This window comes from Symphalangus syndactylus, chromosome 6, assembly GCF_028878055.3.
Source record: "Symphalangus syndactylus isolate Jambi chromosome 6, NHGRI_mSymSyn1-v2.1_pri, whole genome shotgun sequence".
In the NCBI taxonomy this organism is placed as follows: Eukaryota; Metazoa; Chordata; class Mammalia; order Primates; family Hylobatidae; genus Symphalangus; species Symphalangus syndactylus.
Genome location: NC_072428.2, coordinates 128,502,576 through 128,518,100, shown reverse-complemented (window position 1 = coordinate 128,518,100; position 15,525 = coordinate 128,502,576). Strand labels below are relative to the sequence as shown.

General features: G+C 39.7%; 1 protein-coding gene across 7 annotated transcripts in view; it reads right to left on the bottom strand.

Moving 5' to 3' along the window:
• Positions 1-15,525, bottom strand: part of TRIM24 (tripartite motif containing 24) — a 125,485-nt gene that overhangs the window by 85,963 nt on the left and 23,997 nt on the right. For 2 of the 7 annotated variants that reach the window (XM_063642301.1, XM_063642302.1), the window contains exon 1: positions 4,362-4,472. The exons of the other annotated variants lie outside the window; for them this stretch is intronic. In XM_063642301.1, coding sequence (XP_063498371.1) covers positions 4,362-4,452 — 91 coding nt within the window. In that variant the 5' untranslated portion in view covers positions 4,453-4,472. Of the gene's footprint in view, positions 1-4,361; positions 4,473-15,525 lie in introns of those variants that run through there. 7 annotated transcript variants of the gene reach the window in all.

Genomic DNA, 15,525 nt, shown 5'->3' with positions numbered 1-15,525 from the left:
ACACGGTAGATCACAACACAAGTGAGTTAAATGACAGGATCATAATATGGATCACCACAAATCCAGCAACTTTATTCCAACATCCACGACAGACAAGGGAGAGGATATATATAATGCAAAATAGTGTCGTCCGTGGTCCTGTCAATACCACTAATGGTATTGACTCTTAAATACATAAATAACAAAAAAAAAAAAAAAACAAGTAAATGCTATCTACAAGAAATCTATTTCAAATATATAGAGAGAGGTTAAAGGAGAAAAAAAAAAACAGAATGCTAACAGATACACATTCAAATAATAAGCATATGTACAGGGCAGTGCTCCAGGTGGCCTTGAATCAAGCCAGTTCCCTGCCCTGACCCACATCTTTGTGCAACTGGATAACATGCTGGGAATGAAGGAAGCATCCTGAGACAAGGAGGAGCTGGTTGGAAGAGCCTCAGTTTCTGTTCCTGTCATTCCCTCCACCCTCAAACAGGATGTCCTCCAATGCTTTTGCCCAGTGAATCATGTTGCTCCTGGGACATAAACCTTCTTTCCTGGGTCCCTTAGCTGTGGTCCACAGACAAGAGACCATCCACTCTGGGCAGCTTTCCCAAACCTTGAGGGACTGATTTGCAATGAATGCTAAGCTTCTCCTGTCCCTTGCTGCCCATCTGTGGGTAATAAAACTGGGCTTCATGTAACTTGTTGTGCTTATAAATGTTTTGACTCACTGGACTCAGGCAAGTAGTAAAAATACAGCCCACGATATAGTGGGCTAAAATGGTAACCAGTATACAGTGAACATCCTTCATAATATGAAACCAGGAGGACTTAATAATAATACTCTCAGACAAAGCAGACTTCAGAACAAGGACTATTTACAAGAGATAAAGTGAGAACATGATAAAGGGGTTAACTCATCAAGACATAATCCTAAATGCATATGCATCTAATTAACAGAGCTTCTGAAAATATAATGTAGAAATTGACACAGCTAAACAAAATTTTTTTTTAAAAAAGACAAATCCACATTACATTTGTTGATTTCAACTCTCCCCTCTCAGAAATCAATAGAGCAGTAGACAGAAAAATCAGTAAACATATAGAAGACTTGAACAAAAGAATCAAACCTGATCCAACTGACATTTAAAAAAACAATGTGTGCAGGCCAGGCGTGGTGGCTTACACCTGTAATCCCAGCACTTTGGAAGGCCAAGGCAGGAGGATCACCTGAGGTCAGGAGTTGAAGACCAGCCTGGTCAACATGGTGAAACTCCGTCTCTACTAAAGGTACAAAATTAGCCAAGCATGGTGGCGCATGCCTATAATCCCAGCTACTCGGGAGGAGGAGGTAGAATTGCTTGAACCCAGGAGGCAGAGGTTGCAGTGAGCTGAGATCACACCACTGCACTCCAGCCTGGGCAAAACTCCATCTCGGGGAAAAAAAAAAGAAAAAGAAAAAGAAAAAACTGTGAGCAGAAGGCACATTCTTTAAGCATGCATGAGATATTCACCAAGATATAATATATACAGGAAAATAAAACGTGTAAATAAATTTACAACTAAACCCACACAGGGGGCCAGGCACACTGGCCATGCCTGTAACCCCAGTACTTTGGGAGGCCAAAGTGGGAGGATCCCTTGAGCTCAAGAGTTCAAGACCAGCCTGGCCAACATGGTGAAACCCTGTCTCTACTAAAAATACAAAAATTAGCCTGGCGTGATGGCAGGCGCCTGTAATCCCAGCTACTCGGGAGGCTGAGGCAGGAGGATTGCTTGAACCCAGGAGGGAGAGGCTGCAGTAAGCCAAGATCGCACCCCACTGCACTCCAGCCTGGGTGACAGAGCGAGGCTCTGTCTCAAAAAAATAAAATAAAAAATAAAATAAAAACAAAAATTAGCCAGGAGTGGTGGCATGTGATTGTGGTCCCAGTTACTCAAGTGAGTTGAACAACAGGATCAAGATGCTGAAGTGGGAGGATGGCTTGAGCCTGGAAGGCAGAGGTTGCAGTGAGCTGAGATTGCGCCACTGCACCCCAGCCTAGGTGACAGAGTGAGACCCTGTCTCAAAAAATAAATAAGTAAAAATAAAAATAAAAAAACCACACAGGGTCAGGCTTGGAGGCTCATGCCTGTAATCCCAGCACTTTGGACAGCCGAGGCAGGCGGATCACTTGAGCTCAGAAGTTCAAGACCAGCATGGACAACATGGTGAAACCCCATCTCTACAAATAAAAATAAAAAATTAGCCAGGTATGGTGGCGTGTGCCTGTAGTCTCAGCTACTTGGGAGACTGAGGTGGGAGGATGGCTTAAGCCCACGAGGCAGAGGTTGCAGTGAGCTGAGATTGCACCACTGCACTCCAGCCTGGGTGACGGAGCCAGACCCTGTCTCAAAAACCAACAACAGGCTGGGCGCGGTGATTCACACTTGTAATCGTAGCACTTTGGGAGGCCGAGGTGGATGGATCACCTGAGGTCAGGAGTTTGAGACCAGCCTGGCCAACATGGTGAAACCCTGTCTCTACTAAAAATACAAAAATTAGCTGTACATGGTGGTAGGTGCCTAAATCCTAGCTACTTGGGAGGCTGAGGCAGGGAGATTGAACCCAGGAGGTGGAGGTTGCAGTGAGCCAAGATCAAGCTACTGCCCTCCAGCCTGGGAGACAGAGCGAGACTCTTTCTCAAAAAAAAAAAAAAAAAAAAAAAAAAAATTGAAATTGTAATTGAAAATCTTCCCATTGGCCAGGCACGGTGGCTCACACCTGTAATACTGGCACTTTGGAAGGCCAAGGTGGGAGGAATGCTTGAGCCCAGGATTTCAAGACCAGCCTGGGAAACAAGGTGAAACTTCTTCTCTACAAAAAAGATCCAAACAGAACCAACCAAACAAAACCTTCCAACGAAGAAAAGTCTAGACCCAAAGGGCTCCACTGGTGAATTCTATTCAATATTTTAAAAAGATAAGACCATCCCTAAACAAACTCTTTCAGAAAAGAAATAATTCCAACCTTATTTTATGAGGCCAGTATTACCCTGACACTAAAATCGGACAGTCATTACAAGAAAAGAAAATTAAAAAGCAATCTCTCTCATAAACAAAAAGTAACAAAAAATCATTAACAGAACACTAGAAAATCAAACCCAGAAATACATAAAAATACATATACATCATGATTAAGCAGGGTTTATTCCTGAAATACAAGGTTGGTTGCACATTCAAATAATGCATTATGTTAACAAAATAAGGGAGAAAAGCCTTATTTGATCATCTCAATATATCTGGGAAAAAAAATCTGAAAAATTTTGGCTGGGCACAGTGGCTCATGCCTGAAATCCCAGTGCTTTGCGAGGCTGAGGCAGGAGGATCACTACAGGCCTGGAGTTCAAGACCAGCCTGGGCCACATATTGAGATCTCATATCTACTAAAGAAAATACGATTTAAAAAGGGGGAAAAAAATCTGAAAAATTCACCTATCCATAACAAACTTTCAAGAACCTGAGAACAGATGGAAACTTCTTCAACCTGATAAAGACCATCTCTGAAAAACCTACAGCTAATATATATTTAATGATGAAATACAGAATCCTTTCTGCTGTCACTGGGAAGAAGGCAAGGATGTCCACTCTTAGTACTTCTATTCAGAACTGTTTTAGTGAGTGCAAAAAGACACAATAAAAAATAAATCCAGATTTGAAAGGAAGAAGTAAAACTATATTCACAGGTGATGTGATTGTATATGCAAAAAATCCTAAAGCATTCCCAAAAAAAGCTACATAAAATAGGGGTAATATTAACCAAAGATATGCAGGACATGTATCATAAAAACCACAAAACGAAGATTAAAGAAGACCTAAATAGAGACATTAAAAACATTATTAGATTGGTAGACTCAATACAGTTGAGATTTTCCATGTCTCCAAACTGATCTAAAGATTCAATGCAATCCCAATTAAAATCCCAGCAGGGGATCTTTTTGTAGTAACTGACAAACTGATCCTAAAATTTAATGAAAATACAAAAGACAGAGAATAGCGATAACAATTCAAAAATACCAAATTTGGAGGACTTATGCTACTTGATTTCAAGATTTACTATGGATAGAGCTACAGTAATCAGAGTGGTATTCGAGAAAGGAGAGAAATACAAACAATGAAACAGAATAGAGTCCAGAAACAGACATATACATATAGATTATATAACAAGTATTTAAGCAGAGTCTCAAAAGGATGGACTGAGAGAAAATAAAATGGGCAAGAATTTGTAGAAGTGAAGTAACAGCCTACAAGTTTCCCAAGTCCAATGACTCTCAAGTAGAACAAAAAGAAACTAACATCTAAATATATCACACTAGACCGGACATGGTGGCTCACACCTGTAATCCCAACATTTTGGGAGGCTGAAGCAGGAGGATTGCTTGAGGCCAGGAGTTTGAGACCAGCCTGGGCAAAACAATAAGATCCCATCCCTATAAAAAAAAGATAAAGAAAATAAATATACCATCCTAAAACTGCAGAAATTAAAGACAGAGAAGCCTTAAATACAAAGAAAAAAGGATGAATTAACATGAAAAAAGACAAAAGTAGGACTGTTAGCCTACTTTTGTCAGCTACAATGTAAGTCAGAAGACAGTAGAAGGCTGTCTTCCAAGTGCAAAAATTGCCTAACCAGAATCCTAAATCCAGCAGAAATATTGTTAAAGACTAAGATGCATTAGTTGAAACAGACTGTCAGAATCAATAATAAAATCCCACAATATGCTGCTATGTTGCCAATTCAATACATTTTGTAGGTTCACTACTTTTAGAGTTTACTTTTAGTTTAGATATAAACTTATTTTTGAATATGTAAAACATTTACATTGGTTCAAAAGTCAAAAACTTATTAAAAAGTATAGCAAATTTCTCTTCCATCTTTATCACTCAATTCCATTTGCCCTACTTCACCTTCCCTATAAATAATCATTTTTATTAAGCCGTGTTTTCTGGTATGCGAGTATTTTTTTTCCCTTTTCCTAGAAGTTCTTTTTGCAAAAAACACTGTACTGCAGCTTTTTGTTGTTGTTGTTTTCACTTAACAATACATCCTGGTGATCACTCCATAACAGTGAATACAGATCTACCTGTATTCTTTTTTTCCCTACATTGTATGTACCTCAACCAGTCTTTTTTATAGCTTATTTCCCATCTTTTGCTATTACAATGATGACTCAATGAATAACTCTGCCTACATGTCACTTCACTAGTGGCAGATGTACCCTTAAAATAAATTCTTAGAAGTGGGTTTGTGGGTCAAAGGATAAAAAAACCTGCAATTTTGTTAGAAACGACCAAATATACTCTTGTTGGAAATGTATAACAATATCCAGTTTCTCAAAGTCTCAAATAGAGTATGTTAACAAACATTTGGATTTTTGCCTGACAGGTGAAAAATAGCTATATTGGTAAAGTTTCAGTTGACACACTCCTTATTGTAAGGTTTAACATCTTTCTTTTTGTTGTTGTTTCATCTTTTTTTCTTTTTTGAAACACAGAAGGGGTGTTGCTATGTTGCCCAGGATGGTTTTGAACTCTTGCCATCAAGTGGTCCTCCTGCCTCAACCTCCCAAAGTGCTGGGATTACAGGCATGAGCCACCATTCATATTAATCACAGAAGTAATTCCAGACTAAGAGAAACATGGCCAGGTGTGGTGGTTCACACCTGTAATCCTAATACTTTGGGAGGCGGAGGCGGGAGGGTCACTTGAGGCCAGCTGTTCAAGAGCAGCCTGGGGAACACAGTGAGACCCTGTCTCCATTTAAAAAATAGTAACACTAGGCACAGTGGCTCACGCCTGTAATCCCAGCACTTTGGGAGGTGGAAGTGGACAGATCACCTGAGGTCAGGAGTTTGAGACCTGACTGGCCAACATGGTGAAACCTCATCTCTACTAAAAATAAAAAAATTAGCTGGGCATGGTGGCAGGCGCCTGTAATCCCGGCTACTTGGGAGGCTGAGGAGAGATAATCGCTTGAACCCAGGAGGCGGAGGTTCCAGTGAGCTGAGATTGCGCCATTGCACTCCAGCCTGGGCAACAAGAGTGAAACTCCATCTCCAAAATAATAATAATAATAATAACAACAACAACAACAATAATAAACAGATATAAAGGGCATTTTTGGGAAAAGGGGAAAAACGGAAGATAGACTTGTATTAGACTATTGGGAAATAATACCTATTTTAGACAGCTGTGATAAGGTTATTGGTATTATCAAGGTGACTGTCTTACCTTTGGTAAGAGACTGGCATGCATAAACCAGCTATCATGACCCATTCCATAGTCCTGCTGCAACATGGGGACAGCGTTCCTAGAGTGGCTCGCTGTTGCTATAGTGAACAGTAAAGACTTTGTGCTCTAAAATACTGGGGTGTGATTTAATTGGTATGGCAGTTCCCTGAGGATCAGCAGAGATGGTTGGCTATATTTGACCCCCTTAGGCTTATGGCGGCTTCTCTGGTGACATCTATCAGAACATTTAAAAAGGAATGCACACTATTTTTAAAAATCTAGACATCTTAAAATATGAGAGGCTGCAAGCAGATACAGAGATAATGGGACAGAAACTTCAGTAACACACATAACAAGGAACAAAGACTTCGCAAAAATCGCTTGGAAAAGTCACTATAGTAATAGACAACTTTAGACCTCAACAAACAACAAAATAAATCCCTGAGTAGAAGGAGAATCTGTTTTCCAGAGTTACCAACACATTATAATACTTAAATTGTTTGGTTCTCAACAAACGAATTATAAATCATAGAAGGCACATAGCTGGTTCATAGGAAAAAAATAATTTGACAGAAAACTATCCCTGGGACAGCCCAGACAGTAAAACTACTAGTCAAAGATGTTAAATCAACTGTCTCAAATATGCTCAGTGAGACAAAAGAAACTATGCGAAGAGCTAAAGGATATCAGAAGAGTATATGAACAAACAGGGAATGTCAGTAAAGAGAGACACATTATAGAAAAGAACCAAAATGAAATTCTGAAGCTGAAAAGCCCAAGAGCTAAAATGAAAAATTCATATAGCAGTACAATGGCAGATTTGAGCAGGAGGAAGAAACAGCAAACTTGAAGATAAAATAATTGAAATTATCCAGTCTGAAGATTAAAATGAAAAAATAAAGAAAAAATTAACAGAACTTAAGGCACCTGTGGAACACCACTGAACAAGTGCTAGAAGAGAGAGGCAAAAAACATATGGAATAATTAATATCTAAAAACTTCCTAAATTTGATGAAGAACATGAATCCATGCATGTAAGATGCTCAGTAAGCTCCAAGCAGGATAAACTCAGATCTTGTTACTGCGGTAACTTAAGAACTATAATTTTCCAATGTCTAAGGGATGGCTTATTTTTGCTTGCTGATGGCTGGCACAGTCCATTTGAGACTTTCCCCAAACTATTCTGCAAGAGCAGTAGCCTCTCCCTTCATCAAGCACTCCCCTGACTCCACAGACTGAAAGTTGATTCTGGTCATTTTTTCCAGTTTACTGGTTGTTTCAATGTAAGGATTAACTCCTAGAAATTCCTGCTCTGCTACTTTGCAGGATGTCCCCTTCACCAAAATTAAAACTACAGTACATCAAAGGACATTATCAAGACGGTAAAAAGACAACCCACAGAATGGGAGAAAATATTTGCAAATCATGTATCTTGTAAGTGCTTAGTATCCAGAATATATAAACTTTTACAAGAAAAATACAAAAATAGGTAAAGAACTTGAATAGACATTTCTTTTCTATTTTTTTTTTTTTTTTGGAGACAGAGTATTATCCTGTTGCCCAGGCTAGAGGACAGTGATACAATCACAGCTCACTGCAGCCTCCATCTCCTAGGCTCAAGTGTTCCTCCTGCCTCAGCCTCCTGAGTAGCTGAGACTACAGTCATGTACCACCATGCCTAGCTAAATTTTTTTACTTATATTTTTGTAGAGACAGGGTCTCCCTATGTTGCTCAGTGTGGTCTTGAACTCCTGGGCTCAAGTGATCCTCCCACCTCAGACTCCCAAATAGCCGGGATTTTAAGTGTTGAGCCACTGTGCCTATCCGACACCAGAACCAAGGAACAAAAATTGCATCTGATGGTCTCAAGGGTTATGTGTTTGCAGTGAGTCTTGTTGACTTGCAGAATGATGAAGTTGCATTTAGAAAATTCAAACTGAGCCGGGCGCGGTGGCTTGCGCTTGTAATCCCAGCACTTTGGGAGGCCGAGGCAGGCGGATCACGAGGTCAGGAGATCGAGACCATGGTGAAACCCCGTCTCTACTAAAAATACAAAAAATTAGCTGGGCGTGGTGGCGGGCGCCTGTAGTCCCAGCTACTCGGACAGGCTGAGGCAGGAGAATGGCGTGAACCCGGGAGGCGGAGCTTGCAGTGAGCCGAGATCGCGCCACTGCACTCCAGCCTGGGTGACAACGAGACTCCGTCTCAAAAAAAAAAAAAAAAGAAAATTCAAACTGATTATCAAAGATGTTCAGGGCAAAAACTGCCTGACTTAACTTCCATGGCATGGGTCTTACTCCAGGACAAAATGTGTTCCAGGGTGAAAAAATGGCAGACCATGATTGAAGCTCATGTTGACATCAAGACTACTACTGATGATTACTTGTTTCATCTGTTCTGTATTGGTTTTACTAAAAAACCAACAATCAGATATGGAAGATCTCTTATGCTGTGCACCAACAGGACTGCCAAACCCAGAAGAAGATGCTGGAAATCATGACCTGAGAGGTACAGACAAATAACTTGAAAAGATGTCGTCAATACATTGATTCCGGATAGCACTGGAAAAAACATAGAAAAGGCTTGCCGATCTATTTCTCCTCTCCATGATGTTTTCAGAAGAAATGCAAAAATGCTGAAGAAGCCCAGGTTTGAACTGGAAAAATTCATGGAGCTTCATAGTGAAGGTGTTCTGGAAAAGCAACTGGGGATGAGATACGTGCTAAAGTTGAATGAGCTGTTGGATATGAACCACTGTCCAATAATCTGTTTTCTAATTGTGGCAAATAAAAAGTTCCATTTGTGAAAGCAGAAAAGAGGTTACCAGGGGCTAGGAGGAAGGGGCAATAGGGAGGAGTTCTTGCTTAACGGGTAAAGAAGTTCTGCTCAGAGAAAAACTGAAAATTCTAAAAACCAGAGAGCCTCTTCTCCAAAAGATCGCAGCTCCTTGCCAGCAACAGAACCCATCGCAAGGAAGCTAAAAACCTTGAAAAAAGATTAGACGAATGACTAATGAGCATAAACAGTGTAGAGAAGACCTTAAACGACCTGTGGAGCTGAAAACCATGGCATGAGAACTAGGTGATGCATGCACAAGCTTCAGTAGCCGATTCAATCAACTGGAAGAAAGGGTATCAGTGATTGAAGATCAAATAAATGAAATGAAGCGAGAAGAGAAGTTTAGAGAAAAAAGAGTAAAAAGAAACGAACAAAGCCTCCAAGAAATATGGGACTATCTGAAAAGACCAAATCTACGTCTGATTGGTGTACCTGAAAGCGATGGGGAGAATGGAACCAAGCTGGAAAACACTCTTCAGGTTATTATCCAAGAGAACTTCCCCAACCTAGCAAGGCAGGCCAACATTCAAATTCAGGAAATACAGAGAACGCCACAAAGATACTCCCCGAGAAGAGCAACCCCAAGACACATAATTGTCAGATTCACCAAGGTTGAAATGAAGGAAAAAACGTTAAGCATGGCCAGAAGGAAAGGTCAGGTTACCCACAAAGGGAAGCCCATCAGACTAACAGTGGATCTCTCAGCAGAAACTCTACAAGCCAAGAGAGTGGGGGCCAATATTCAACAGTCTTTTTTTTTTTTTTTTTTTTGAGACGGAGTCTCGCTCTGTCGCCCGCCCAGGCTGGAGTGCAGTGGCGCCATCTCGGCTCACTGCAAGCTCCGCCTCCCGAGTTCACGCCATTCTCCTGCCTCAGCCTCTCCGAGTAGCTGGGGCTACAGGCGCCCGCCACCACGCCCGGCTAATTTTTTGTATTTTTAGTAGAGACGGGGTTTCACCGTGGTCTCGATCTCCTGACCTCGTGATCCGCCCGCCTCGGCCTCCCAAAGTGCTGGGATTACAAGCGTGAGCCACCGCGCCCGGCCTCAACAGTCTTAAAGAAAGGAATTTTCAACCCAGAATTTCACATCCAGCCAAACCAAGCTTCATAAGTGAAGGAGAAATAAAATCCTTTACAGACAAGCAAATGATGAGAGATTTTGTCACCACCAGGCCTGCCATACCAGAGCTCCTCCTGAAGGAAGCAATAAACATGGAAAGGAACAACTGAGACCAGCCACTGCAAAAACATGCCAAATTGTAAAGACCATCGATGCTAGGAAGAAACTGCATCAACTAACGGGCAAAATAACCAGCTAACAATATAATGACAGGATCAAATTCACACATAACAATATTAAACTTAAATGTAAATAGGCTAAATGCTCCAATTAAAAGACAAAGACTGGCAAATTGGATCAAGAGTCAAGATCCATCAGTGTGCTATATTCGGGAGACCCATCTCACGTGCACAGACACACATAGGCTCAAAATAAAGGGATGGAGGAAGATCTACCAAACAAATGGAAAGCAAAAAAAAGCAGAGGTTGCAATCCTAGTCTCTGATAAAACAGACTTTAAACCAACAAAGATCAAAGAGACAAAGAAAGCCAATACATAATGGTAAAGGGATCAGTTCAACAAGAAGAGCTAACTAATCTAAATATATATGCACCCAATACAGGAGCACCCAGATTCATACAGCAAGTCCTTAGAGACCTACAAAGAGACTTAGACTCCCACACAATAATAATGGGAGACTTTAACACCCCACTGTCAACATTAGACACATCAATGAGACAGAATGTTAACAAGGATATCCAAGACTTAAACTCAGCTCTGCACCAAGCAGACCTAAGAGACATCTACAGAACTCTCCACCCCAAATCAACAGAATACACATTCTTCTCAGCACCACATGACACTTATTCCAAAATTGACCACATAGTTGGAAGTAAAGCACTCCTCAGCAAATGTAAAAGAACAGAAATCACAACAAACTGTCTCTCACACCACTGTGCAATCAAATTAGAACTCAGGACTAAGAAACTCACTTAAAACCGCACAACTACACGAAAACTGAAAAACCTGCTCCTAAATGACTACTGGGTACATAACGAAATGAAGGCAGAAATAAAGATGTTCTTTGAAACCAATGAGAACAAAGACACAATGTACCAGAATCTCTGGGACACATTTAAAGCAGTGTGTGGAGGGAAATTTATAGCACTAAATGCCCACAAGAGAAAGCAGGAAAGATCTAAAATTGACACCCTAACATCACAATTAAAGGAACTAGAGAAGCAAGAGCAAACAAATTCAAAAGCTAGCAGAAGACAAGAAATAACTAAGATCAGAGCAGAACTGAAGGAGATAGAGACACAAAAAACCCTTCAAAACGATTCATGAATCCAGGAGCTGGTTTTTTTGAAAAGATCAACAAAATAGATGGACCGTTAGCAAGACTAATGAAGAAAAGAGAGAAGACTCAGACGCAATAAAAAACGATAAAGGGGATATCACCACCGATCCCACAGAAATACAAACTACCATCAGAGAATACTATAAACACCTCTACAGAAATAAGCTAGAAAATCTAAAAGAAATGGATAAATTCCTGGACACATACACCCTCCCAAGACTAAACCAGGAAGAAGTTGAATCCCTGAATAGACCAATAACAGGCTCTAAAATTGAGGCAATAATTAATAGCCTACCAACGAAAAAAAGTCCAGGACCAGACATATTTACAGCCAAATTCTACCAGAGGTACAAAGAGGAGCTGGTACCATTCCTTCTGAAACTACTCCAATCAACAGAAAAACAGGGAATCCTCCCTATCTCATTTTATGAGGCCAGCATCATAAATCTGCCAAGCCTGGCAGAGACACACAAAAAAAGAGAATTTTAGACCAATATCCCTGATGAACATCGATGCGAAAATTCTCAATAAAATACTGGCAAACCAAATCCGGCAGCACATCAAAAAGCTTATTCACCAAGATCAAGTTGGCTTCATCCCTGGGATGCAAGGCTGGTTCAACATATGCATATTGATAAACGTAATCCATCACATAAACAGAACCAAAGACAAAAACCACATGATTATCTCAATAGATGCCGAAAAGGCCTCTGACAAAATTCAACAGCGCTTCATGATGCAAACTCTCAATAAACTAGGTATTGATGGAATGTATCTCAAAATAATAAGAGCTATTTATGACAAACCCACAGCCAATATCATACTGAATGGGCAAAAACTGACCTTTGAAAAATTCCCTTTGAAAATTGGCACAAGACAGGGATGCCCTCTCTCACCACTCCTGTTCAACACAGTGTTGGAAGTTCTGGCCAGGGCAATCAGGCAAGAGAAAGAAATAAAGGGTATTCGATTAGGAAAAGAGGAAGTCAAATTGTCCCTCTTTGCAGATGACATGATTGTATATTTAGAAAACCCCATTGTCTCAGTCCAAATTCTCCTTAAGCTGATAAGCAACTTCAGCAAAGTCTCAGGATACAAAATCAATGTGCAAAAATCACAAGCATTCTTATACACCAATAACAGACAAACAGAGAGCCAAATCATGAGTGAACTCCCATTCACAATTGCTTCAAAGAGAATAAAATACCAAGGAACCAAACTTACAAGGGACGTGAAGGACCTCTTCAAGGAGAACTACAAACCACTGCTCAATGAAACAAAAGAGGACACAAACAAATGGAAGAACATTCCATGCTTATGGATAGGAAGAATCAGTATCGTGAAAATGGCCATACTGCCCAAGGTAATCTATAGATTCAGTGCCATTCCCATCAAGTTACCAATGACTGTCTTCACAGAATTGGAAAAAAACTACTTTAAAGTTCATATGGAACCATAAAAGAGCCCGCATTGCCAAGAGAATCCTAAGCCAAAAGAACAAAGCTGGAGGCATCACGCTACCTGACTTCAAAGTACACTACAAGGCTACAGTAACCAAAACAGCATGGTACTGGTACCAAAACAGAGATACAGACCAGTGGAACAGAATACAGGCCCCAGAAATAACATCAGACATCTATAACCATCTGATCTTTGACAAACCTGACAAAAACAAGAAATGGGGAAAGGATTCCCTATTCAATAAATGGTGCTGGGAAAACTGGCTAGCCATATGTAGAAATCTGAAACTGGATCCCTTTCTTACACCTTATACAAAAATTAATTCAAAATGGATTAAAGACTTAAATGTTAGACCCAAAACCATAAAAACCCTAGAAGAAAACCTAGGCAATACCATTCAGGGCATAGGCATGGGCAAGGACTTCATGACTGAAACACCAAAAACAATGGCAACAAAAGCCAAAATAGACAAATGGGATCTAATTAAACTAAAGAGCTTCTGCACAGCAAAAGAAAATGCCATCAGAGTGAACAGGCAACCTACAGAATGGGAAAAAATTTTTGCAATTTACCTATCTGACAACGGGCTAATATCCAGAATCTACAAAGAACGTAAATTTACAAGAAAAAAATCAAACAACCCCATCAAAAAGTGGGCAAAGAATATGAACAGACACTTTTCAAAAGAAAACATTTATGCAGCCAACAGACACATGAAAAATGCTCATCATCACTGGTCATCAAAGAAATGCAAATCAAAACCACAATGAGATACCATCTCACACCAGTTAGAATGGCGATCATTAAAAAGTCAGGAAACAACACGTGCTGGAGAGGATGTGGAGAAATAGGAACGCTTTTACACTGCTGGTGGGAGTGTAAACTGGTTCAACCATTGTGGAAGATAGTGTGGCGATTCCTCAAGGATCTAGAACTAGAAATACCATTTGACCCAGTGATCCTGTTACTGGGTATATACCCAAAGGATTATAAATCATGCTACTATAAAGACATGCACATGTATGTTTATTGCGGCACTATTCACAATAGCAAAGACTTGGAACCAACCCAAATGTCCAACAGTGATCGACCGGATTAAGAAAATGTGGCACATATACACCATGGAATACTATGCAGCCATAAAAAAGGATGAGTTCATGTCCTTTGTAGGGACATGGATGAAGCTGGAAACCATCATTCTGAGCAAACAGAAAACCAAACACCGCATGTTCTCACTCATAGGTGGGAATTGAACAATGAGAACACTTGGACACAGGAAGGGGAACATCACACACTGGGGCCTGTTGTGGGGTGAGGGGATGGGGGAGGCATAGCATTAAGAGAAATACCTAATGTAAATGATGAGTTAATGGGTGCAGCAAACCAACATGGCACATGTATATATATGCAACAAAACTGCACGTTGTGCACATGTACCCTAGAACTTAAAGTATAATTTAAAAAAAAAAAAAAGTTCTTCTCAGGATGATGAAAAAGTTCTGGAAATAGTAGTGAAAGTTACAGAACACTTTGAATGTACTTAATGCCACAGAATTATATACTTGAATATGATTAAAGTAGTAAATTTTATGTTATGTATATTTTACTACTGTAAAAAAAAGTACTCGAAACATTGACAAGGCATAGTAAAATATTCCCAAAGAAAATAAAAGGAAATTAATAAAATGAAATAGAACTATTAATGTATTTTTTCAAAGAAACCAATAAAATTGAAAATCCATATTGAGGAAAGAGAAAGAAATAGGGAAGCCCTACAAAATCACCGGGAATGAAAAAGAAAATTCATAACTTTAGATGATACAGAGAAACAATTACCAAGAGGTTATTATCAACTACCTATATCAATAACATTGAAAATTTACATAAAATGTACAAATTCCTAGAAAAAAAGAAACTGTCTACCATAGTATCTCAAGTAGAAGAGTCCTATAGATAAACCTTTAAGAAAACTGAATCCAGAGTTAAAATCTTCCCACAAAGAAAGGCCCAGTCCCTGACTGCTACCACATATTCAAGAAATACTTTAATTCCAATCTTACACAAATTCCTTCAGGGAAATTAAATAAGTAGCACTCTGTAATTCATTTTATGAAGTTCGCCTAACTCTACAAGAAAACTCATAAGGGCAGTATTACAAAGAAAAACCACAGGCCAAGGTAATTCATAAATATAAAAGCAATAAACAAAGTATTAGCAAACCAAATCCTATAGCATGTGAAAAGAATAATATACCATCACTAAGTAGACTTCTGCCTAGGAAAGTAAGTTTATTTTACTATTAGAAAATCAATTCTTAGAACTCACCACCTAACAGATTAAAGAAAAAATTATGCTTTCACTAGATACATAAGAAAAAGTATATTTAAAAAAAAAAATCTAAGGCCAGGAGTGGTGGCTCATGCCTATCTATAATCCCAATACTTTGGGAGGCCTAGGTGGGTGGATCACCTGAGGGTAGGAGTTCCAGACCAGTCTGACCAACATGGGGAAACCCCATCTCTACTAAAAATACAAAATTAGCCAGGCGTG